The sequence below is a fragment of the Squalius cephalus genome, assembly GCF_949319135.1.
Source record: "Squalius cephalus genome assembly, chromosome: 13".
Classification (NCBI taxonomy): Eukaryota; Metazoa; Chordata; class Actinopteri; order Cypriniformes; family Leuciscidae; genus Squalius; species Squalius cephalus.
Window position 1 is genome coordinate 7274116 of NC_137134.1, and position 27015 is coordinate 7301130.

At 36.5% G+C, this 27015-nt stretch overlaps 1 protein-coding gene across 8 annotated transcripts in view; it reads right to left on the reverse strand.

Moving 5' to 3' along the window:
- The window catches only part of LOC307169531 (arf-GAP with coiled-coil, ANK repeat and PH domain-containing protein 2-like), a 43567-nt gene that overhangs the window by 12836 nt on the left and 3716 nt on the right, over positions 1-27015 (reverse strand). For 4 of the 8 annotated variants that reach the window (XR_013823156.1, XR_013823157.1, XM_079890232.1 and 1 more), the window contains exons 2-13: positions 22653-22710; positions 18918-19037; positions 18130-18183; positions 15615-15673; positions 13509-13692; positions 10537-10581; positions 10363-10458; positions 5656-5730; positions 4670-4723; positions 482-594; positions 338-389; positions 157-257 (exon numbers count right to left, since the gene is read on the reverse strand). Coding sequence is in view for 4 of the 8 variants with exons in the window: in XM_079890232.1 (XP_079746358.1) it covers positions 157-257; positions 338-389; positions 482-594; positions 4670-4723; positions 5656-5730; positions 10363-10458; positions 10537-10581; positions 13509-13692; positions 15615-15673; positions 18130-18183; positions 18918-19037; positions 22653-22710 (1011 nt within the window). In the remaining 4 variants the exon portion in view is untranslated. The remainder of the gene's footprint in view (positions 1-156; positions 258-337; positions 390-481; positions 595-4669; positions 4724-5655; positions 5731-10362; positions 10459-10536; positions 10582-13508; positions 13693-15614; positions 15674-18129; positions 18184-18917; positions 19038-22652; positions 22711-27015) is intronic. The other 4 variants (XR_013823154.1, XM_079890235.1, XM_079890234.1 and 1 more) reach the window with 2 other exon arrangements.

A 27015-nucleotide genomic window follows, 5' to 3' on the forward strand; every position in this document is an offset into this window, starting at 1 on the left:
GCATATGACATATTTATGTGTAGATAATATATATATATATATATATATATGTAACAGACAATTATTTGATAAAGTAGGTGTTCAATAAACATAACTTTGTGTTCCTTGCAAAAATAAAACTGACCAGCGTGATCATAATGGTGTGCTTTTACTCACTTGGTTGGAGAAACCACTTCGAAACAAAACCTGCGCTCGATGTCCTCGCAGTGTTTGACGGTGCACAAGCGCAAGTCTTCCACCACAACCGTAGGGTTATCCTGAAACACAACACCACAACCACTGCTAAACACAAACTTTAAAAACTCTTGCTCGTTCTTTTCTATCATCCTAAGATTACCTTAAATTTCTTTTGGTACACCAGCTGATTGTTCTGAATTGAGAACCATCGCCTGCAAAGAAAACGCAATTAGCAACGATGATGATTTCGGCGATGTGTGTGTGCGCTCACCTGGAAGACACAGTATGAGGTCTCGTCACTGACCTGTTCCACGTTTTGAAGGCGTTACTGGCTCTCTTGAACAGATATCCCTCCATGACAATCCCATTCTCTGCATCCACATTGTACTCCAGCTTAGTGTCGTCATTTGAGAAGTCCTGAGCAGAAAAGGCAACAAAACAGTCAATAATAATACTGTATAAACACTCCACACACATTTTGGCAGATGCACACCCAATGTTTTGCTAATGGACGATAGACAGACGATAAAAGCGTATTATCACAAGAAGAAAACCATTAAATCGCTTGAACTCAGCCTCTGTCAGATCACGAGGTGTCTCGGGTCTCGAACCTACAACCTTCTGGATACCAGCCCAGATCTTTAACGGATTAGTTCATCAAAAGTCGAAAATTGTTCACCCTCATGTTGTTCCAAACTCGTATGTCTTTCACTCTAAAGGTGAATTTTTGACGTTTCTGAAGAGAGTTTAGAGGTCGTACGAACAAAATAAATGTCAAAAAGTCTGTCAAAAGCCAATGCCATTTGATCGTACAGCCAAACATCATTGGTTCTGGAGTGTCATGTGACCAAACGTCAAATCTAAAGCAGCCTGTCTAATAATACCATATTTTCATATTCACTTTATTATTGGAAATGAGCAGCGTGTGCATTCTTCAAAGGTTCTACTTTTGCGATTGTAAATGTGACCGCTTTAGACTAGAAAAGGCCAATTACTAATACCAATAATTAGATGTACTGTATCTATAGTGAATTTATTTATAGTGCACTGCAAGAAATCTAGCCACTGGTTCTCGTTCACGTTCCCTGTAGATGTCATGAGAGCTCAGACTAGTCAAGTCCAGCCAAGCTGAGCTCAGACTAGCAAAGCCCCAGTAATACTAGAAACGTCACCGGATCCCGTGTTTGTGTGGCTGGTTGGCGATGGAGTGAAACAGCTGAAGACAGATAAGTGTGACATACTAGTAGATGAGGTAAGTTTACAGCCTGACCCGTATGTGCTGCGTGAATCCAGTTTGATCGGCTCTCAGATACTCTTACATCACATGATCTCCAGTAAACAGGGGAGAGCAGAACACACAATATCACAAAATCAAGCATTTAGCAGACGCTTTATTCAGAGCGAGCTTTAGACACTTTAACATTCAACGTTGTTTTTATACATTTAAGTTCTATACATTAATTATACATTAAAGTTTTATTATTTGTTTTTATGAACAAATATGAATTAACGAAATCATATTTATATTTAATTCTGTAAAAAAAAAAAATGCATTAATTAAATGTTAACAAATGGAACCATATAGTAAAGTGATACCAAAAATGTTATTGCAAAAAAGTTGCAGAAATATATAACTACTGGACTTAAATTGATTAATTTTAAATTAGTTATTTATTTATTGTTGTTTAAACAAACAAACACACAATAATATGAATTAATTTAAGAGTTACAACGCTCTCTGCAGTGTGAATGGAAAGTGGACTGAGACCAGAAGTGGCTAAAATGAGATCTGAATCCACTTTCAAGGCCAGTGACAGTGTGAACGCTAACAGAACTGGGTTCTTTGCCACTTTATGATCCACAGCTACAACAATCCAGTGTGACCCTTCACTTGTGTGTTCACCGTGTGACCCTTCACTTGTGTGTTCACCGTGTGACCCTTCACTTGTGTGTTCACCATCGTCCAAGACAAACGGACACGACAGCACCAACTGTTATTAAAAAGCAGATTCGGTTTCCATTTCTTTGTAACCTGATCAATCCATGAGCTGATACGCTTAATATACACAGGGTGGCAGGAACAAAGATTGAGGCTCCAGTTGTTCCCAAAAGCCCAGAGTAACTGTACCTCAGCTCTTCTTATCTCCGCTATACAGCCAGAAGCAGAACTCAACTCAATGAAGGGGCAGAGCAAGTGATGCACAGATCATGTTTAGATATCATACAGTGTATGCTGAACATACTTTAAATTGCAAAGTCAAAAAAATTCTTAAGTAGTCCAGCAGATTTGTTTAAAAACTATTTATTTTATTGAAAATTGTTTTATTGAAAATAATTATCAACATTAAGAGAGTCTGGAACATGAATTTTACGCCACTATAATTTCCTTGATGCTTAAACTACTTGACTTGAGTCATTAAATGTAAATTATTCTTCCAAAAATGTTCATCTTTTCATCATAATGGACATCCGTATTTGTCATTGACCGACTGACCGAATATTCATTCTAACACAGCAGTTCCAGACACAAAAACTGATAAATGAATAAAATGAACCATGTATCTTCAATGCAAACCTGTATTTGCGTCTATGACATAGTATCATTATGAAAATCCCATCTTGATGAACTAATGCTACATTACAAACACAAACCACATCAGAACCAGCAAACCAGATTACACAAGATGACCAGACGTCTAAATGAAAAAAAAAAAATCATTCATTAGGCAAGATGTCACACCAAGCTCCCAAGAGGCAATACGAGACGTTCGCATTTATCACCTCTCAAAGTAAACAACAAAAACAACAAAAATAGTAAGATTAACTCACCAGATACCACACATAGTGGAACCTGCTGAAGATCTTCATGCCGAAGAGAGAAGTGTGTGTGTTTCATCTAACTTCCAAACATTACTGTGACAGTCTACGATCACCTGACCTGAAATGAGCCTCTACACACTCAACGTTACGCGTGTATGAGAATGAACGTCCATGTATATGAAGACTGAGACGGGCATAAGCCTTGGTAACCATTGCTGGCTCCTCCCCTTCAGGAACGCTCTAGTATATGTGTGTGTGTGTGAGTGTGTGTGATGTATGAATTCATTAACTGCGGCTCATGGGTTGGATTCACCAATCCAAGAAGAGCATTAAACATTTACACTGTCGGCAGTGCACTTGTTTTCAGTATTTTCTTCCAGAGTGCAAGTACAATAGTGTGATTAACTCTTTATTATACAGTTACAACCACCATAAACAAACTTCAATGTGTTTTTGACAACTTGATTGATTATTAAACAGGGCTGTCAATGTTAACACATGCAATAAATAAAAAAAAATCCTTAAAGTGTTATTTCGCTTCTCTGTTTATGATCAGATCATTTAAAGGTCCATAATTTTCGGTCCAAAGATCCAGTAAGCGAACCCATTCAAACAATCAGTCCAAAACAGCACTAATGTAAAGAAAGCCAGGCTCACACTGTGTTTTCAGTGAATTATTGATTCAGTGTGTGTTTCGCTTTAAAGCACAAGCTCGTTTCTGAAGAGCACGAGAGCTCACACACCGCTGTATGGCCAGAAGATACGCACACTACATTGCTCTGCTGGATAAAGCAAAACAGCGTCTCGCTAGTAAAGTTTTGATGAGTGAGGATTGAAATCAAGGTAAAGTCGATGCAGTGACTTACAGGAGTCGTACAGTAAGCACGCGCAAGTCCGTTATTACTGATGCACAAACCAACCATGTGACATATTTCAGGTTGGTTCCACACACATTCAGGATAATGGTTTGATCTGTCATGTGTGTGTTGCTGTGTTTAGTAACTCTGAATGGATCCGTATACTGTGTGTATGTAGTCAGGTCAAGGCTGATGGTTGGTTTGGGGGGGGGGGGGGGGGGGGCGCGTCTCCATGTGGTCCAGTTCAGTATCACAACTTGACATGTCTAAAGCGTAAACAAGCGCTTTGCTGTTGAACTGTACATATACTATACACTGAATTCTAGAAAGTTTTGTTCTGTAATGTTTTAATCTGATCTTGCTGGATATAGCAGATAATGACAAAATAAACGCGTTAAACAAGATAAATGATGTATGCTTAGTTCCAAGAGAAGTATGCGATTAATCGCGACTAATCGCTCAAATGAGTGTGATTAATCGCGACTAATCGCTCAAATGAGTGTGATTAATCGCGACTAAAATCTTAGTCTATTGACAGCTCTATCATTAAATTATTAAACACAGTTGCTAGGGTGTTCTTGATGGAGATTAGCATGATGCTATGTGGTTGCTAGAGTGCTCATGATCCTTTTTGTCATAAATTGTCTGAAACAAATCTCTAAAATATTTTTGAATTAGAATTACATTTAAAAAATGGATAAAATAGCAATACTTGTATTTGATAACATGAGCTACTGAAGTGAAACCACGTGTCTAATGACCATAATTAACGCAGGTAATGTGATTCATGCAGCATTCAGAAGGGACAGACTCACCTGCAGTGTGGCCTCATATGAGCAGTCAGAAAAGAAGAGAGAGCACGTTAACAACTGCTGATACAGCGGATATAGAGAGAGAGAGAGAGGAGGAAAACAAATATAGAGAGATCGAGTCACACTTGACATGAGATCAAGGTCAAGCTGGATTGTGGCATGAGCAATATGGCATGATAGATGAACATAAGAGCCTTCAATTCATGAAGCGCCTTCAGGTCGTAAATGACGTAACTCCGGATACAATATTAAAAAAATATAGACATTAAAAAAATGGCATTTTTCTTCTTTTTTTCAATTCTGATACACTTTAATTTAGCTTAGTGCATCTTAAGGCGCAGTCACATTAGCAAAATTTTGGTAAAAAGTTCACAAGAAAAGTAGGTCCTCTGTCAATACTGTAGAGAAGCATGAAACTCCAAACCAAGTCACTTCTAAAGGCCAATGTGGCGAAAACTGAACCCAATATCAAAATCCATGCGGCAAGACTTTTTTTTTGCGAAAATTTTATGAGGGACTTCCAGTGGCAAAAAGTTTTTAAATTGCTCTGGTAATGAAACTGGTAGAGGAATAATGAAATTTCAGTGGAATTGGTATTGAGATTTTGATATCCTGATGACCCATGCACTACCCAGAATGCACTTGCGCATGCCATGTGTGAGGATTCAGTTCAAATCTCCCATCATGCCCGTGGTAATACCGAAAGATAAACAGCTCTACTGTAATAACAGCAGCTTTATTACTTTGAGTGTTTATTCATACACCCGAGGACAGGATATCAGGCAAAAGCTTTGCTTTGCATACTTTAAACCATTTCTAAAGGTCAAATCCCAAAGAAAGAAGAGAAGGATGTTCCGTCTCACAAAGCATCAACAACATGATTTTGTTGCTTGTTCTCATTAGTCGAACAACTATTTTCTGATTGGCCCTGTGTTTTGTGTGAGATTTGAGGATCATTAATGTTCAAGTGTTTGGAGAAGCTCTTGTACCTTCTGTTGAATAGTCGAGTGTTTCGTCTCCATATCCTTCCTCTCTTTGGCCGAATCCATCATCAGCTGATCCAGCTGAAAGACAAATATTCATATGTGTTAAAACAGGAAGAAAAATGAGGAGTCGACCTATGAAGCAGGTCCATTTTAAACATTCTGCTCGATTAAAAACATTTAATAAGGCAATAATGTTCTCATGTGTTAAACAAAATATTTTCAAGACACAGAGTGAGACACCGCCTTCACACAACGGTACTGAACTTTATAAAACTGGAATTAAATGCATGGCTGCCAATGAGAAGCCACTTTAAACACAAAGTCATGTGGTTTAAAGATGGTCTGGTTTCCTACATCTGCATGGAAAACCACTCTTGCCTCATTATTTCCCCATATTCTAAGATGATGATGGAACATAATGCACTGCTTCACCACCACTACACACTGCCTAACCAATTCAACATTTATAAACTTTCCAATGGCCAAATCTACGCTCAGTGACTCCAAAGGGAATATTCCACTGCACTGTTCTTCAAAACTATGGATCGTTCTATCAAATTAGAGGTCTTTAATATATTATTGGACACTACTATTATTACCTCTACAACTGATGTGTGTGATTTCAGACTGATTTCACAGTTTATTTATTTTTACCATTCACTTCCTATTCAACTACCTCATCAGATCCCCAGAAGATCAAATAGTGTGTAGAAAAGTATTAAGAAATCCAATAAATGTGAAATTTATGGAAATAAAACAACTAGCCAATTCAGTGACCTGCTCGCCTGCCACAAATAAACCTCGCCAGCCAATATTTACATGCTATATAATTGCAAACAATTTTATTAATATTTCACCAGGTTGAGAACCACGGATGAAAACTAAAAAGGTTTTTGGAGATACTGTATGTATATATATACACTCACCTAAAGGATTATTAGGAACACCATACTAATACTGTGTTTGACCCCCTTTCGCCTTCAGAACTGCCTTAATTCTACGTGGCATTGATTCAACAAGGTGCTGAAAGCATTCTTTAGAAATGTTGGCCCATATTGATAGGATAGCATCTTGCAGTTGATGGAGATTTGTGGGATGCACATCCAGGGCACGAAGCTCCCGTTCCACCACATCCCAAAGATGCTCTATTGGGTTGAGATCTGGTGACTGTGGGGGCCATTTTAGTACAGTGAACTCATTGTCATGTTCAAGAAACCAATTTGAAATGATTCGAGCTTTGTGACATGGTGCATTATCCTGCTGGAAGTAGCCATCAGAGGATGGGTACATGGTGGTCATAAAGGGATGGACATGGTCAGAAACAATGCTCAGGTAGGCCGTGGCATTTAAACGATGCCCAATTGGCACTAAGGGGCCTAAAGTGTGCCAAGAAAACATCCCCCACACCATTACACCACCACCACCAGCCTGCACAGTGGTAACAAGGCATGATGGATCCATGTTCTCATTCTGTTTACGCCAAATTCTGACTCTACCATCTGAATGTCTCAACAGAAATCGAGACTCATCAGACCAGGCAACATTTTTCCAGTCTTCAACTGTCCAATTTTAGTGAGCTTGTGCAAATTGTAGCCTCTTTTTCCTATTTGTAGTGGAGATGAGTGGTACCCGGTGGGGTCTTCTGCTGTTGTAGCCCATCCGCCTCAAGGTTGTGCGTGTTGTGGCTTCACAAATGCTTTGCTGCATACTTCGGTTGTAACGAGTGGTTATTTCAGTTAAAGTTGCTCTTCTATCAGCTTGAATCAGTCGGCCCATTGGCCCATGTTTTTCCCTTTTCACACCATTCTTTGTAAACCCTAGAAATGGTTGTGCGTGAAAATCCCAGTAACTGAGCAGACTGTGAAATACTCAGACCGGCCCGTCTGGCACCAACAACCATGCCACGCTCAAAATTGCTTAAATCACCTTTCTTTCCCATTCTGACATTCAGTTTGGAGTTCAGGAGATTGTCTTGACCAGGACCACACCCCTAAATGCATTGAAGCAACTGCCATGTGATTGGTTGATTAGATAATTGCATAAATGAGAAATTGAACAGGTGTTCCTAATAATCCTTTAGGTGAGTATATATATATATATATATATATATATATGAGAGCCGGAATTCTTACTGGTTGGTAGGTGATCAAATACTTATGTCATGCAATAAAATGCAAATTAATTACTTAAAAATCATACAATGTGATTTTCTGGATTTTTGTTTTAGATTCCGTCACTCACAGTTGAAGAGTACCTATGATAAAAATTACAGACGTCTACAGGCTTTGTAAGTGGGAAAACCTGAAAAATCGGCAGTGTATCAAATACTTGTTCTCCCCACTGTATATATATTTATTTATATATATATTTATTTATTTATTCGGTTCTCAACCAGAGGGCCTCATGATTTAAAATGGTTTAAAACAACTAAAAACAGATTTTTCTTATTTTAATTCATTCTCTCAACAACTGTTTGTTTCTTTTGAATAACCAGAATTCTTGGAAAACTTGGATATACAGTATGAGGACGTCTAATTTTAAAAGTGTGGTTTCTAGACATGTAAACTCCAAAGACATATTTATAATTAATGTACATTTTTAGAATTATGTTAAGCTCTAAAAATCGTTACCCAGTAGATCACGAATGACTGGAAAAGACTTAAATTCAGTGATTAAAAAGAGTAGGAAGCATGAAGAATTATAATTATTTGTCTTGCTTATTTTAATCAATTTTATAATTAATCTGAGGGTGAAGGATCTGATGAAGAGGTTACTTGCTACAATTTGTACATGCTAAAACTGGTCGTCAACATTTAGGAACTAGCAAAGTTTAAGGGTTCAAATAACTAACCCTAAGCTTAACTGCTTTAGAAAACATCATTATTTGTCTTTTCTATAGGGGAAGTTGATGAAAGGAAGTGAACTATAAAGGGATCTTAGCACTCTTTATCTGCTCAGATACAGCAAGCGATCATCCGTCACCCTGTATCACGCATGGGCCCACGTCACGCGCTGTATTCTGCTCGAGCGCTTTGTTTTGATCCGCCAGGAAAGAGGCGGGCAGATAATATCAGATGGGAAATGTTTTTCTCCGTCGCAGTCATAAAGTTTCCACTCTCGATAGGTGTTTGACAAAGACTGACCACCTGACAAATCCTGTGAGCATGAATCAACCATGAGCTGCACTGAAACAACGTGACTCAGAGTTATACTACGATAATGCTATTTTTTCATTATGAAAATGCATATTGTAAATGTACATAATAACTCCAGATTTTCATATTTCAGTACAGCATCAACAAATCATAAAAATACTCACTGACACTTACAAAACACAACATTTTGTCATGTTTATATGTGGTTTACTTTTTGTTTTCAATATTTTGGGTCATTATATAATTCCCATACTTCCATTTGTGTCATTTCATAGAAAGTGAAAAATACCTGAAAATGAGCAGATGTGTCTAAACTGAAATGAAAATATCCAGACACACAAACCTGCGAGCAGCTCCTCCAAACCTCTCGACAGAAGCGCTCCACGCTCTCGAGCTTCATGATGTCCGACACTAATCCTGATAACCTTGTGCTGTGTAATTCATGTCCACACTGATCTAAACTGCCTCATAGAGACTCAATTTAACTCCCAGACAGGGAAAACCCTTTAAATCACCCAGTTTAAGTTCCTGTTTCCAGTGCGAGCCCTGTGTAACAGCAGCCAATCACACATCTTCAGAAGCCCGTCTCATTCCTGCCCACAGGAAACAAGGATTCACGCGCTCCTCATCACACCGGGGTGAAAATGAAAACAGTGGTTTGATGCAGAAATCGAGCTTCCGCTTTTATGTCGAGACAAATTATATGACCACTATCTGTTGGCACATGCTAAAAATAGATAGATAGTATGGATAGTATGTAGGTATGTATGGATAGTATGGATAGTATGTATAGGTATGTATGTATAGGTATGTTTGGATAGTATGTATAGGTATGTATGTATAGGTATGTATGTATGTATAGGTATGTCTGGATAGTATGTATAGGTATGTATGTATAGGTATGTCTGGATAGTATGTATAGGTATGTCTGGATAGTATGTATAGTATGTATAGGTATGTATGTATAGGTATGTTTGGATTGTATGTATAGGTATGTATGTATAGGTATGTATGTATAGGTATGTATGTATAGGCATGTATGGATAGGCATGTTTGTCTGGATAGTATGTATAGTATGTATAGTATGTATGTATGTATGTATGGATAGTATGTATAGTATGTATGTATAGTATGTATGTATGTATGGATAGTATGTATAGTATGTATGTAAGTATGTCTGGATAGTATGTATAGTATGTATAGTATGTATGTATGTATGTATGGATAGTATGTATAGTATGTATGTATAGTATGTATGTATGTATGGATAGTATGTATAGTATGTATGTAAGTATGTCTGGATAGTATGTATAGTATGTATAGGTATGTATGTATAGTATGTATAGGTATGTATGTATAGTATGTATAGGTATGTATGTATAGTATGTATAGGTATGTATAGTATATATGTATAGTATGTATAGGTATGCATGTATAGGTATGTATGGATAGTATGTATAGTATGTATGTATAGTATGTATATGTATGTATGTTTAGTATGGATAATATGTATGTACAGTACAGAGACAGACCGATAGACAGACGTATGATGTACCTGTCCAGTCAGGTGTTTCATGAGGGGTTGTAGTTCACTGAACAGATCATATCCCTGATGGAAGAAGGTCAGGTGGGCGTACATGAACGACAGCATCTGTGCAACACACAAGAGTTTCAGCAACAGCTCACACACGATCATCTGAAGGACACATCACGAGTGGGAATACTTTACCGATTTGAGGATTTCTGAACGCCTCTTCGACTGGAGCACATTAATCTGAAATACAGAAATACAGAAATAAAGGTTATACTTTATTTTACTGTGCCATAGTTACATTGTACTTACTCAAATAAGTACTTTGTAATATTAATTAACTACATATACTTATTATAGAGTTACGGTTAGGGTTTGGTTTAAGGTTAGCTACTTGTAATTATGCATCATTTACTGTTAACACTATAGTAAGTACCTGTAGGAACGTGTAACTACGTCACATTAAAATAAAGTGTTACATAAAAATTCCCTACTTAATAAATAGGTAGTTTTTATTGGCATCATTAAGATTTCAAAGCAAAAGTAAAACAATAAGGACATGAGGTCACCAAAAGAATCTGGGATTTCCCACAGAAGGGAAGTGGTAATATCGTCAACAAAATTACAGACAAAGATGTTTTTGTCCCACTTTATATTAAGTGGCGTTAAGTACTATGTACTTACATCAAAAAATAAGTACAATGTACTTATTGTGTTCATGTTGTATTGTAAAACACTTTTGCTGCTATTGAGGTGTGATACGGGTAAGGTTAGGGACAGGTGTGGTGGATTGGGTAGGTTTAAGGTGTAAGGGAAGGGTCAACTGTGTAATTACAAATGTAATTACATAAATTAAATTACAGCTGTAATTACATGCAGGATTTTTTAAAATGTAAGTACAATGTAAAAACATGGAGTTACACAATAAGTACATTGTATTAAATTATTAATTTCAATGTAAGTACATAGTACTTAAAGCCACTTAATATAAAGTGGGATGTTTTTGATTTTGTCTTTTAGAATTTTTTCATATAAACATATACATTATATATATATATATATGTTTTACTCTGAAATATTTAGTGACTACAATATATGCAATTCGGTCACGGCAAAAATAATAAATATTACATGACAAACAATACCAAAAGCTGTAAAAGTGAACACCGGCAACAACTATAGCTTCAATAATGACACATTACTATCAAATGTAAGACATCTGCTTCCTGAAGTCCTAAACTGCACATCCTTCATTCTTTCTCAACAGAAATCAGCCGATCTCTCTCTGTGCCACCAGGTGGCGCTCTTGCCTTCAACGCCACTTCACACTGAGAACGAGCCCATTAAAAGCCCTCGCTCACGACTGACTCACTGGAGGGATTGACTGCAGTTTCCAGGCGGATGCACATCGTTCTCGGAGAAAGGTCAGCCTACGGTAATTGAGTTACGGTCACTCAAGTGACCCTGTGAAGGGGACTCGATTAACCTGAGCTTGTGCGGCCACTGCAGAACACAGGAAGTGCAATCAGAGAACAGCTGTGCTATGTGACATTAGCCAAAGTTTCCCTCTCTTTCAAACACTGCATATCGCAAACCCATACACACTATTATCTCCAGTAAATCTGTATTATTAATATGATATTTATGTGTTTGTTTTGTGACTATGATGTAATGGCACAAGAATGTGTACAAAGGTGGAGGGAATTAGAGGAGTTTATACAGGGGCAGCAAAGATTCAAGACTACAAAAAGAACTTTCCAGAATTTAACAAAAAATTAACAACTAGGCCAGTAAACATGAGCAGAAAATATGGTATATAATTATGTATAAAGTCTTATTGTCCACCAGACAAAACTCATGAGTCTGTTTGCTTTGAAAAGCAGCTGGTACAAAACAACACACAAAACAGGTTTCACTTTATTTTGATGGTCCCTTTAACACATTCGGTTGACTTTAAGTAACTTTGCAACTACATGTACATGTCAACTTATTCTAGACCTAACCGTACCAGTCTACTAATACTCTACTAACACTCTAATGAGAGTTAGTGGACATGTAGGAGCAACTCACTTATAGTCAACAGAATGTGTTAAAGGGACCGTCAAAATAAAGTGAAATCAAAAAACAAAACAAAGCAATACACAAAACAAAACACAAAATAAAACACACAAAACTTAAAACAAAACACACAAAACTAAAAACAAAACAAACCTAAAAACAAAAAACTAAACACACAAAACTAAAAACAAAACTAAAAACAAAACACACAAAATAAAACAAAACACACAAAATAAAACACACAAAACTTAAAACAAAACACAAAACTAAAAACAAAACACACAAAATAAAACACACAAAACTAAAAACAAAACACACAAAACTAAAAACAAAACACAAAACACACAAAAATAAAAATAAAACACACAAAATAAAACAAAACACACAAAACTAAAAACAAAACACACAAAACAAAACACCACACAAAACAAAAAACTAAAGGCAAAAAATGTTTACCTAAAAACAAAAAAAAATGAAGTAAATAAATTAAATAAAATTGTAAAAAGTGTAGCTAAAAAAAATGAAGTCTGACAAAAAAACACAAAAAATTTAATAATAATAAAATAAAACAAAACAAATATTAGCTTTAAAATTTAAGTCTGACATTTTCACAATTCCCCATATTCTCCAAGTTCTCATTTTGAATTTTGTCAAAGTCTGTTGTGCTTTGAAAAGTGGTAGATACTAAACATAAACAAAGCAAAAATGTTTACCTATAAACAGAAACAAAACTAAAACTAAATTAAATTTAATTTAAAAAGTTTAGCTTAAAAAAGTCTGATAAAACAAAACAAAAAAGCAGACCTAAAAACTAATAAATAAATAAAATATGAATATTTCTGTAAACTTTTTTGTATTTCATTTGTTTTACATAAAAAAAATGTAACCTGTTAAAAACAGTAGATAAATGATATACAGTAGTATATTGCACTGTAACACATGTAATCCATCAGCATAAAGGCAGTGCAACACTACGACGACCACAGAACACAGCTGTCTCTCATTAATGTGATAGGTGTGTGTGTGTGTGTGTGTGTGTGTGTGTGTGTGTGTGTGTGTGTGTGTGTGTGTGTGTGTGTGTGTGTGTGTGTGTGTGTGTGTGTGTTAGTCACCTGCAGCACGTAGTCCAGGACGATGTGCCGGAAGCACTTGCGCGTGGCGTTGAGGATGTTGGTGGCCTCCTCCACCTCGTGCTGCTTGTTCCGGGGCGCCTGGGCATTTTTGGACAGCGCTGCGTCTTTCTCCTCGCTCACTTTGTCAAACTGTTTCTTAGCCTCTTTAAACTTCCGAAGGTCCCTGCGCACAGCAATACCAGTCCTTAAATGTGCACTCAGCGATCGCTGACACTGTGCCAGCACAAACTATAAACCGAGACGAGAAGAACGGCTCTGTGTTTGGACTCGGTTTGGCAGATGTAGAAGTTTAGAGACTAGCATCGCTCTATAAAGGTCTGTTGTGGACGCCTCAAAGTTTGGGCTCAGGATGTTTTAAAGGAGACATATCATGCTTTTAAATTGTTCCTTTTTACATATAAATCATACATTTGTATTCTATATAAAGCGGAACTGCAATGCTTGGGTCTGAATTCCTCATTATTATAGCTCCACAAGCCCCCTTTCTACCCCTTTTCTGACGTGCGTCTGAAAGCAACTCGTTTTGGTGCGGTCTCTTTAAATACAATTGAGACACTTCATACCCCGCCCCCTCTCCAGGTTGCAGAGGTTCAACTCCACCCCGTTCGGCCATTTTTGTAGTCTGATAGCAGAGATAGGATTATCTAGCGGCACATAAACTTTTTATTCACACGTTATTAACAAAATATCAACAACGGAAGACTTGTGCAGCCAGCCTTACATGTTCGAGCCAGAGTCGGAGCCGGAGCGAGATGAAAATGAAGACGACGAACCTGCAGAACAACGTCTTCAAATGGATGTATCGCAATGGTGTGTGTATTTAACTGTTACACATGAAACTTTGGTCTTCCGACCTTTTACCACCGTGTCGATTTATTTTGATTATTATGTGCGAGGGAGAGAGAGCAAGACAGCGTCTAGTTTGAAGACGGTGATGTCTTGTTTACACTTTCGCCCGGCTCCGAAGAGAGAGAGAGTGAGCGCACGCGACCGGGTCTCTCTCTCTCTGCTCGTTCTTTCAGTCAAACATGCGCCACAAGCGCGGCAGTTCATCAACATTAGACGGTGTAATAAAGCGTGTGGGTTACTACATCCAACAACCGAACATTTTAACTTACCCTCTCATAACTTCTGCATCCTTTAGCTTGGACTACAAAATTGCAGCGAGAAATAATAATGGCGGATTGCTCGAAGTGTTGGGCCGGAAGTCAATGTCCTTATTTGGCAGTTCCGCTGCAAATACTGTGACGTGATAGTTCAAAAAACGTCATAGATAACAGAAAAATCGGAACAGGTTGAAAAATATGACCAAAACAGAATATAAAGATATCAACGAAGCACCTGAAGAGAATAATTTCATCTTTTCTGTACTTCTAAACACTCCAAATATACAACAAAATGCATTTAAGGGCTAAAAAAGTGCATTTAGCATGATATGTCCCCTTTAAAGGAAGCCTCTTCTGCTCCCCAAGGCTGCATTTATTTGAGTAAAAATACAATACATTTTTTAATCAAAAGAAATATTTTACAATTTAAAATAGCGGTTTTCTATGAGAACATATGTAAAACTCTAATTTATTCCTGAGATCAAAGCTGTATTTCCATCATCATTACTCCAGTCTTCAGTGTCACATGATCCTTCAGAAATCACTCTAATATGAGGATTTGATGATCAAGAAACATTTATTATTACTATTATTATCAATGTTGAATATTTTTTTTTAAGGATTATTTGATCAATAGAAAGTTTAAAATCAGCATTTATTTGACAAAATCTTTTTGTAACAATGTAAAAGACTTTTGATCAATTTAGTCCTTGTTGAATAAAAGTAGTAATTTCATAAATAACTTTTTACATGGTCTCTGGCCTGAAACTTTATAAAACATCCATGTGACGTGGACTACATTCATTTTTCCAAATAAATTAGCGATAAACCGATATGTTGGCCATTGGTGATGCATGCAAAAACCCATATTAGTCATATTAGCTAATATAAAACTTCAAATATTAATAACTAAAGTAATGATTAAGAGATCAGAATCAAGTAAATTGATACAACAACGGTTTATCTTTGTGATACTCACTCTCGCACAAACGCCAGGAGTTGAGATTTGATTGATCGCTGTGCTTGGTCAAATAAAATCTGCAAAAAATACAAAATGAGATAATAAATCACCATAAAACAATTAAGCCTGACATTATTTTCATAACAAACCACCTTATTTTCTTTATGTATCTGTAATATAACATGTATTTTTTTTAGACACATAATGGCAGTACAACAAATACGGCAATGCTTTATAATTTAAATATATCATACATTTTGGCATTAAATGATGAAATAATGTTAAAAAAATAATTAATAATTACAAACAATTAATCATGTGTTTGTTGTTTTTGCATAACACATTCAGTTAATTACAAAGAAAACCAAATATTTCGTAGCACGTTAATATCAAAGCAACTGCTATCGTCACATCAATATTTAATATACTGTATGAACTACAAGCCCATTTCCCAAAATAAATTCTCTAAAAATAAAGTCATATATGTTAGTACATAATGTAGGTAAAGCACCATGAGAAACCAATTCAAAGTATGCTTTTATCACATATTTTTGACATATTTCAACTTTAAAGTCATAAACTGTGTGTGTTTAGACATTCGAAGCCAGTGCCAACGGGATCAAGTGTGTGATGGATGCATTTGTGAAAGATCATGTGCTAGTTCAAACTCATGAGGACTTTAACCACAAGTCAGCTGACCTCACCACAGACTTCCACACTGACTCACTGAGTCCCAGTTTAAAACACGCCAGCACTGTCCAGCCATGAAGATCACAGAACCATCCTTTATATCATAGGAATTAAAAAGGCACAAAACACACCCGGCGCACACGAACACGAACGCAAGCTCGATTTGTAGCAGCACAAGTTTGATTTCACATGTACAGTAGCGGGATATGAAGTGTGGCCACAAGGGGCGGTGTTGCAGGCATTAGCATTAGCATAAATCGCTTTCTTCTATGGTCAGTTTTAGGTGAAAATAATGAAGAATTAAAGCTGCAAGCAGCATTTATCGGGGTTCAAGCTATTAAGGCCTTTAAGGTTTTTAAGCACAAAAGCATCAAAAGTTATTAAGTTTTATTTAGCAAGCATGTAACCACTGACATAATAGATGGAAAACACCAGTTATAGCTCAGTTATATTAACAGTTATAGCTCCACCTATCGTCCGATCTCCATAAAATTTGGCACGCTTGTTAATGATGTTATGACACATATGCTCACCAATTTTTGGGAAGTTCTGAGTTTTCATTTCGGATTTATAGGCTTTTAGTATATTTTGCCACGCCCCTTTTCTAAATGACCCTGTTAAAGCCACCCAAATGCAAAAGTTCAACTTTTTTTTGGATAATTATTGATCTAGAGAGTCCAGAGAATTGTCCAAGACTGGTCTGGTTCCGATCAGGCGAAAAACCAGGGACTAGTTCGCAAAAGTAGGTTTTGGACATTGAGCGATTTTGTACTTTTGGTTGCTGCAGCGCCACCTATGGGCCATTCGGGGTCATACTCTGATAGGTTGTCCCCAAATTGAGGCCACCATCTGGCCAGGTTTCAAGTCTCTAGGCCTTACGGTTTGGCCTGCACGATGCGTTTTACAAATCCTTACAATTACAAAAGGGTTTCAGCATTTCATGCTTGAACCCCTAATAAGAATGAAGGCTTTTTGACAGTTATAGCGCCACCTTTGGTCCGATCTCCATGAAACTCGGCATGCTTCCTCACCATGTTCTGACACATATGCTCATCAATTTTGGTGAAGTTCTGAGTTTTCCTTTGGGATTTATAGGCTTTTGAGTGTATTTTGTCATGCCCCTTTTCTAAATGACCCTGTTAAAGCCACCCAAATGCCAAAGTTAAACTTTTTTTGATAATTATTGATCTAGAGAGTCCAGAGAATTGTCCTAGACTAGTCTGATTCTGATCGGGCGAAAAACCAGGGACTAGTTCGCAAAAGTAGGTTTTGGACAAAATGCGACATAGCAGAAAATTTTTCCTGCCTAAATCGAATTTGGAGATAGCCATTTTTTCCGCCTTGAGCCAGGGATCACAGTGGTGTAAGACACTTGAGTCTAGGTCAAACGGCCTAAGAGTTATGAGCGATTTTGTACTTTTGGTTGCTGTAGCGCCACCTATGGGCCAATCGGGGTCATACTCTGATAGGTTGTCCCCAAATTGAGGCCTACCATCTGGCCAGGTTTTACGTCTCTAGGCCTTACGGTTTGTCCTGCACGATGCGTTTTACAAATCCTTACAATTACAATAGGGTTTTAGCATTTCATGCTTGAACCCCTAATAAGTTTGAAGATTAAAGTTAACTTCTAAAAACAGTAAGCTCATACTTGACAAGTTCAACAGTGAAACGTGTCAAATAATGACGTGGTCATTTCTCCCGATGTCAAAATCCTCATCTCAGCACATTCAAGCTTCGCATTTCGAAAATGATGGGGGGGGGGGGGGGGGGGGGGGGATTAGAAAAGAAGAAGTCATGAACAATAATGCAATAGTGCAGACGCTTTTGTCCCAGATTCTCTTACTGTGTGGTAGTTGATCATCTCTTGAAGATTCTCTGCAAACGTGGTGAGACTGGACTGTGGAGAAATCAGAGATACACTCGGGTTATTCATCACAAATACCACGCAGAATCACACAGAAATGTGTGCAAGTCACACAAAACAAAATTAAGCACGTAAATAAATAAAAAAACAAAAGTTTAGCTTAAAAATGAAGTCATAATACCATCATATTCGCCATATTTTCCCTAGAAGTTCTCAATTTGACTTTTTGTATTTCATGTTTTACATTAAAAAGTATAAAAGCAGTACAACAAATACTTTAATGATGTATGAATGTTATATAATTTGAACATATCTGTATTTTTTCAATATATATACATAAACAGAAAATTAAAAAAAGATGCATTTCATGAATATCTTGTACATGTTGGTGGAGGTTTGTTGACCCTTAGTGGTGGAATTGTAGAGGTATTAAACACACACACACACACACACTGGTATTTACCTGCGCCAGATGCATATACAAGGAAATACACTGGTATGTTTTTATCGTACAACGGATCGTTCACAATGGACATTTCAAAGAAGCAGGAAAGTAGATATGCAGAGACCAGGAATGCTGGCTTGTAGCCAAAGTGTTTATGTGAACTCAAACTAAGAATGCTTTCAGAATGATCCGTAACGAAAGCGCAGTCTTTAAACTGCAGGGCCGGTCAACTCTCGAGGCGTTTGCTCCGGGGACACGTTCATGCGCCCGGCTGCGTGTGTTTCTGACTCTGAAAGCCACTGATTGGCCGTCACGCACTCACCTCAATGACAACATCTTTGGTGGACTGCTGTGCCAACTCCTGAATCCCGTTCACAAACTGCTTGTTGGCCGTGTTGTACGCCTTTCCAGCATCTATCATCCCGATGCAGAGCTTCACCAGCTACACACGGAGGAGAAACAAATACATACATTGATATTTGAATATATATGTAAAAATGAATATGAAATATAAATACACATTTATAGTATAGAAATATATAAATATGATAAATATATGATTAAAGTTATTTGGGATTTGCTAGACTTTTTCCTGGCAAACGATAAAACAAGCCAGAATGAAGTGGTTGGTGCTTTATTTATTTTTTGTACTTTCTTGTTATTGGTAAAAAATAAAAATAAAAATAAAAACATGACACAAAAACTAAACAACGACAACGTAACAACAAAAACACAATAAGACATTACGACAAAAACACAAAGCAAAACAACAAAAACCCAAAACAAATGTAACAATAAAACAACAAAACATCAAATGATCAAAGAATCCTGAAAAAAAATTGTACATAACAGTTTTCAACATTGATAATAATAATAATACTAAACGTTTATTGATCATCAAATCATCATATTTCATCAAATAAAAAATAAAAAAAAATAAATAAATAAATAGCTGCCTTATATTTAAGACAATCAACAATTCAACTTAATTTACATTACACTGATTTAAAAAGATCTTGTATAACTTATAAAAAAAGTTTAAAACTGTTTAACTTATTTTGATGAGTTAAAGCAATGTAAAAACATATGTTGTCATAACTTATTGAACATATATTTTTTTACAGTGAAGAGACTTATTTTAAAAACACTGAAAATTGTACCGATCCCAAACTTTTGAACGGCAGTGTTTGTATAATTTGTACGGATTACAGTTGATAAACCTATAAAACAGAAATTGCTGGTTGTCAAAATATCAAAATAACTACTAACAATTAATAACTTTAAATCATTTGTTTAGTGGCTTCTAGTAGCACCTGGCTGTCACCAGGTTTGTTAATGGATGACGTTGATGCAGACAGACGTTCAATTATTACACGTGTCACACGCGCAGACACATTAGTGTTGACTTTAAGACAAGCTTCAGCATCAGCTCCTCCTTCAGAGCTCATATCCTTCCTCAGAGAGAGAGAGAGAGAGAGAGAGAGAGAGAGAGAGAGAGAGAGAGAGAGAGAGAGAGAGAGAGAGAGAGAGAGAGAGAGAGAGAGAGAGAGAGAGAGAGAGAGAGAGAGAGGAAGTGAGCGGCCCAACGGCTCTGGGTGGGTCTGACATCTGACCCGACAACGAGCAGCTCACTCCTGCTTTACAGCACTCGACGGGGACTACAGCTGGACTACAGGCTCGCAGCTCAAACTAGGGTTTAACATGTTTCTGTTTTCCTCAGATCCAAACTAGCACTAGACTATGGAAGCTTGTTTCCGCCACAGAATAATAAAAAAAAAAGTTATTGCGACTTTTTTATTTCACAATTCTGACTTTTTATCTCAGAATTGCATGATATAAAGTTGCAATTGTGTGTTATAAAGTCAGAATTGTGTGTTATAAAGTCAGAATTGCGTGATATAAAGTCGCAATTGTGATATAAAGTCAGAGTTGTGTGTTATAAAGTCGCAATCGTGTGTTATAAAGTCAGAATTGTGTGTTAAAAAGTCGCAATCGTGTGTTAAAAAGTCAGAATTGCGTGTTATAAAGTCGCAATTGTGATATAGTCGTAAATGTGTGATAAAGTCACAATTGTGTGTTATAAAGTCAGAATTGTGTGTTATAAAGTCAGAATTGTGTTATAAAGTCGCAATTGTGTGTTATAAAGTCAGAATTGTGTGTTATAAAGTCGCAATCGTGTGTTATAAAGTCAGAATTGTGTGTTAAAAAGTCGCAATCGTGTGTTAAAAAGTCAGAATTGCGTGTTATAAAGTCGCAATTGTGATATAGTCGTAAATGTGTGATAAAGTCACAATTGTGTGTTATAAAGTCAGAATTGGGCGATATAAAGTCGCAATTGTGTGTTATAAAGTCGCAATTGTGTGATATAAAGTCGCAATTGTGTGTTAAAAAGTCAGAATTGTGTGATATAAAGTTGCAATTGTGTGTTATAAAGTCAGAATTGTGTGATATAAAGTCGCAATTGTGTGTTATAAAGTCAGAATTGTGTGTTATAAAGTTGCAATTGTGTGTTATAAAGTCAGAATTGTGTTATAAAGTCGCAATTGTGTGTTATAAAGTCAGAATTGTGTGTTATAAAGTCAGAATTGTGTGTTATAAAGTCACAATTGTCTGCTATAAAGTCAGAATTGTGTGTTATAAAGTCACAATTGTCTGTTATAAAGTCAGAATTGTGTGTTATAAAGTCACAATTGTCTGTTATAAACTCAGAATTGTGTGTTATAAAGTCAGAATTGTGTGTTATAAAGTCGCAATTACGCGTTATAAAGTCAGAATTGTGTGTTATAAAGTTGCAATTGTGTGAAAGTCAGCATTGTGTTATAAAGTCAGAATTGTGTTATAAAGTCGCAATTGTGTGTTATAAAGTCACAATTGTGTGTTAAAAAGTCGCAATTGTGTGATATAAAGTCGCAATTGTGTGTTAAGTCAGAATTGCGTGTTATAAAGTCACAATTGTGTGTTATAAAGTCACAATTGTGTGTTATAAAGTCAGAATTGTGTGTTATAAAGTCGCAAATGCGTGTTATAAAGTCAGAATTGTGTGATATAAAGTCGCAATTGTGTGTTAAAAAGTCACAATTGTGTGTTATAAAGTCGCAATTGTGTGTTATAAAGTCAGAATTGTGTGATATAAAGTCGCAATTGTGTGTTAAAAAGTCAATTGTGTGTTAAAAAGTCACAATTGTGTTATAAAGTCAGAATTATGTGTTATAAAGTCAGAATTGTGTGTTATAAAGTCGCAAATGCGTGTTATAAAGTCAGAATTGTGTGATATAAAGTCGCAATTACGCGTTATAAAGTCAGAATTGTGTGTTATAAAGTCGCAATTGTGTGTTATAAAGTCAGAATTGCGTGATATAAAGTCTCAATTGTGTTAGAAAGTCAGAATTGTGTGTTATAGTCTCAATTGTGTGTTAAGTCAGAATTGTGTGTTATAAAGTCAGAATTGTGTGTTATAAAGTCGCAATTGTGTGTTATAAAGTCGCAATTGTGTGTTAAAAGTCACAATTGTGTGTTAAAAAGTCACAATTGTGTGATATAAAGTCGCAATTGTGTGTTAAGTCAGAATTGCGTGTTATAAAGTCTCAATTGTGTTAGAAAGTCAGAATTGTGTGTTATAAAGTCTCAATTGTGTGTTAAGTCAGAATTGTGTGTTATAAAGTCAGAATTGTGTGTTATAAAGTCGCAATTGTGTGTTATAAAGTCGCAATTGTGTGTTATAAAGTCAGAATTGTAAGATATAAACTCTTTAAAATGTTTTAATCTGTGGCGGAAGCAAGCTTGCACACTAGACTGATATCCGGACACTGGAACAGATGTTTTCACATCGTGCCGTTCATCAGCTTTTCTTCACGTCAGTTTGAGTGCAAAAGTGGAAAGTCTCACTCAGAATGTTACACTGCATGAATATAAAGTTTGGAATAATTCTATAAATTCCGATGTGGTCCTCGTACCGTCGCACAGCATTTTCACAAGAGGTTCCCAACAAAGCTCAGTAGGAACCGCAGGCCGTGTTCTCTACACCCTGGCCTCAGCGGACCACTGCTCTGAGAAATACCTTGTCTAGTTTGGACTCCAGCTCACAGACGTCTCCCTCCACCTCCTCGATCGTCGCCCTGTCGAGGACACAAAAAAAAACTTCAGTCACAGAAGAAATGACACAGGCCAGGCTGAATTGTCTCCAAATTGTGTAATTTATTGTTTTCCTTTCCTGTTCATTAGTGTGCAGCTGCTTTGAATAGGTACAGAAGCACAACAGCCCATGACTAACACTATAAGTGACCTTCAGGACCACACTAAAAGCTACAATAGTGTAAAATATGATCCCTAGACATAGCTTGAAAACAAAATGGACACCAGCAAAAGGAAACAGTCAGATTCTGTTGATTAGCCAATAAATGAATGCAATATGCCTCACTTCAATGAACACTCAGCTCTAGTTTGATCTAAAACAGCTTCTTCTGGTTCCTGTCTGCAACTGAAACTCTAGCTTTGTTTTCAATCTCTTTTTTAACCAGCTCTTCGCTGTTTAAATAGCTGAATACAACCTCATTATTATTATATATCTGATATTATCTATTAAATTAATCTGACATTGCTTGCTTTCTTATTTAAACTGCTATAACTAGCACACAGTGTCGTTAGCATTATGCTAGCCTGTTAGCTTGTCGTTTGTGTTTACTGTTGAGCTGGATGTATATTCCCCCATGATATCGAAAATGGTATCGGATATCAATATTTTTCAAGGTTTAGATCAAAGTTATACAAGTTACACTACACTGAACTGACTTGAGCTGCTTTACAGCAGAATTTGTGTAATATTTGATGAAGTTTACATTATTTATTGTTGTCCTTTCCTGTTTATTAGTGTGCAGCTGCTTTGAATAAAGCGCTATATTGTATAAAGTTGGCTCGGCATCATTTTGTCACGACCACAGCAAAACTGCGAGAAGACATGATCTGTGCGGTTTCACTCCTGTTTTTCTGTCCACATTTCCATGTGACTTCATTGCCGAGATGTTTCAGTCAATCTAAATTCCTGAATAAGCACGAGGAAGACATGCCTTAGAGAAAAACATCTCTGAAATGTGTAGTCCAGGTCCTGGATGCTGATCGTCAGTAGAAGGAGGAGACCGTCAACAATTTGCGTCCTTAATATGTATATTTTTAGAGAAATCATTTTACAAAATACCTCTCACAACTGATTACCAAATAAGACTGGTTCCCAATAAGAGGAACAGAGGCACATGTTCATGAGTGCGGTCTGATGAACTTCCACAACCACTTTCAGATCATGATTGTCAAATCTCATTTTAAAAATGGCACTTCAAGACTAGGTGTGACGTCAATGAAGAGTTACGCAAGAACCCATGGCGATCGTTTCTCATAAACACTTTTTTTGTTATAATGATTGAAACTCTCTTCACATCCTGATAGCAATCAATAATATTGTATATCATATAAATACACATATATCATATGTGGAAGTCTCAGGAACAATAAATGTTCTTCCACTCATTGCATTCGGGCCGATATCCTTCCTGCCGGTCAACATGTGTATCATCGGTGTGTTTCTTGAGGCTGTGCAGAGCTGTAGACAGACGCCAGTCACTGAGCAGCACAAACAAACAGACCCAGAACAACGTGTTTACGCAGCGCTCACGCCATGTGTAACTGTGATTATGAGATGGCAACCCGTGGCGCTCCAGCCGGAGCTGTCCACGCCCTCAGACTCGGATTTATGCGTTTCAATGCCAACGCTATCAATGCCGAAATAAATCTGCAGCAGTCAGGTGGTACGAGTAAGAGCTCTGTACATTGTTTATGTTCATTTGTATTGTATTGTTATGTGCTTTGAGACATGAGGTAGCAGGGCTGCCAACTCTCACGCATTGAGCGTGAGACTCACGCAATTGACACTTTTCACACGCTCTCACGCCACACATCCATTTTCTCACGCACAGAAAAATTGCGGAGCAAAGAGGTACTTTTAATATTAAACTAATTCTCAGCTCTTAGATTTCGTCAATTTTATTACGAAATTCAGACAAAAAATACGTTTGGCGCTTGTAAATGTGACGTGACAGATCGCTGAGCGCCTCAGTTCAAGTGCACATGAACCGATCATCTGGTACTTTTTTATTTAAAGATGCAGTACAACTTACCGAAAGTATACATAATATCGACCAATTAGTGTTTTTCAACCACGGAAAGAGGTCAATATAACAGCAGGAGAACAATTATGTCACATAACGTTACATTTACCTCAGGAAAGACATTTAATGACCATAGCATGTTAACTGAATAGAAATAATAGCTAGAGAGGAGATTTTGCTGAGCACTATATTACATATTTATTATATTTTTACTTATGTCTTTAAATAATTGTTATTATAACAAAAACTGCATTATATTTAATTTAATTTGTTATTTTTAACCTTTAATAATACCAGCAGATTGGGCCCTCTATGTTTACAGCATTAGGTGAGATTATTTTTTTTAATAAAATTTAAAATAAACATGTATCCAAATTAGTCAATATTGAATCAAAATCGGAATCAAATCACAAGAATGGAATTAAAATCGTGAACTTTTTGTCAAGCAATAATAAAAACGGTATCCTACCAGTCATTGTACAATGTAAACATTGTAACATGTTGTCACTAAACTTCATAAAATTCTATTTAGTTACCAAATGTTTTGACAATCACAATTACACTTATTGTGATGCAATATTTGTTTTTTATCCATCCCTTACACATTATGATCATATAGCTTCAAATGCACAATATAAGTGTAACATTATCAGTTATCAGACATTTTAGTTTCTTTTTTTTTTTATTATAATTATCTTTATCGGACGATATTGGATATTTAATTGTGCATTTCTCCTATTTTCAAAGTTGAATTAAGGGAGCTTATGTGAATGATTTCTGAAGGAATAATATTTCACAATATTACTGTTTTACTGTATATGTGATGGTAGTGTACATTATAATGTTACCATGCCTAAATTCCCTTTTAGCATTTAAAATGATTTAATCTAGTTTTTAGCGTTTGATTTTCAATTGATTTAGATAAAACAAAATAATTTAATTATCAGCCATAAGTCATAACATGAAAATTATCGGCTCATCAAAATCAGCCAATATTAGTGAATCCCTAATATTATTCAAAATACATTAACTACATATATTTAATTTAATTAATAATAAATATATAACTACGTACTAGTTATGCCATTATATTTTAGCAATGTTTTGAAACCTAAATGGACACAAATTAATTTTGGAATATGACTGATCTTTTAGGTTAATTCAGGATAATTGGGACATTTTTCCCAGTCAACTTGGCTTAAAATGCGTGGAAATGTTGGTAATTTAGGCAAACAATACATAATGTAAGTTGGTTATTTCTGGAAGCACACATGATAGGACATAAAATCTTCCATTAAATGCGAACGTCACTAAGGTAGGGTATCTACAATTTATAAGGTGGAAAACTTAGAACAAAACCCACACAATATTATTTTAAGATTTTACACACAAGGCCCCAGAACTTCACCTCGGTTCTTTATAATCCCACACACACGACCTAAACTAAGACACCATGACTTGTGTATGCGATCTATTTTAAACAGTTGTCTTCCTGTAACTCTGCGTTATCTTGTAATGATAAAGAGCTCTTGGTTATAGTTCATCCGTAGAGTAACAATTCTGAAGCACATCTTCCTGACAGAACGTCTGCTCCTTGTTTTCGTCCTAGAGATTTTCCCAAAACAACTGTGGCTGGAGCAGCCTGTTGGGAAAGTGCTGACACAGGGGAAGTGGGCTGCTGCTAATGAAATCTAGGCCATTGCCTCATAGACTGAAACCTGGAGCCGATCCAGAGACTGTGTGAGTAATGAGAGGGGGAAGGTGCGGCAGAAACGGTCCCATTCAATCACACATCAAACATCTGGCTCCATCATGATTAACTACCTGCCCAGATGTTATCCCATCGCCCAACAAATGCCACGACACCAACAAAACCGTCCAAAAAAAGTAACTTCTTAAGAATCTTAAATGAGTCCCAAATTGAACTGAAGAAACTGATGCTGCTATACTTTAAAAGACATTTCCACAACAAGGGATACAAACAGAAATTAGAAGTGAAAAAATGGGAAGAAAACAATTGATTTCAATCATAATCTGATCCCTAATCCCCTTTTTATTGGTTTTGATTTTGATTATTTGGCTAGAAACCAATAATATGGGTGGTTTTAGGTATATAAGATATATATAATATTTGTTTTTAATTAGTAGATCTTGCGAGGCGAAGCATCATTATTAATTTTCTTCCTTCAAAATTTGCCACCTAAAAATCTTTCCACCCACATTTTCATAAAAGAAAATTGACATGTCTAGTTCATAAATATCATT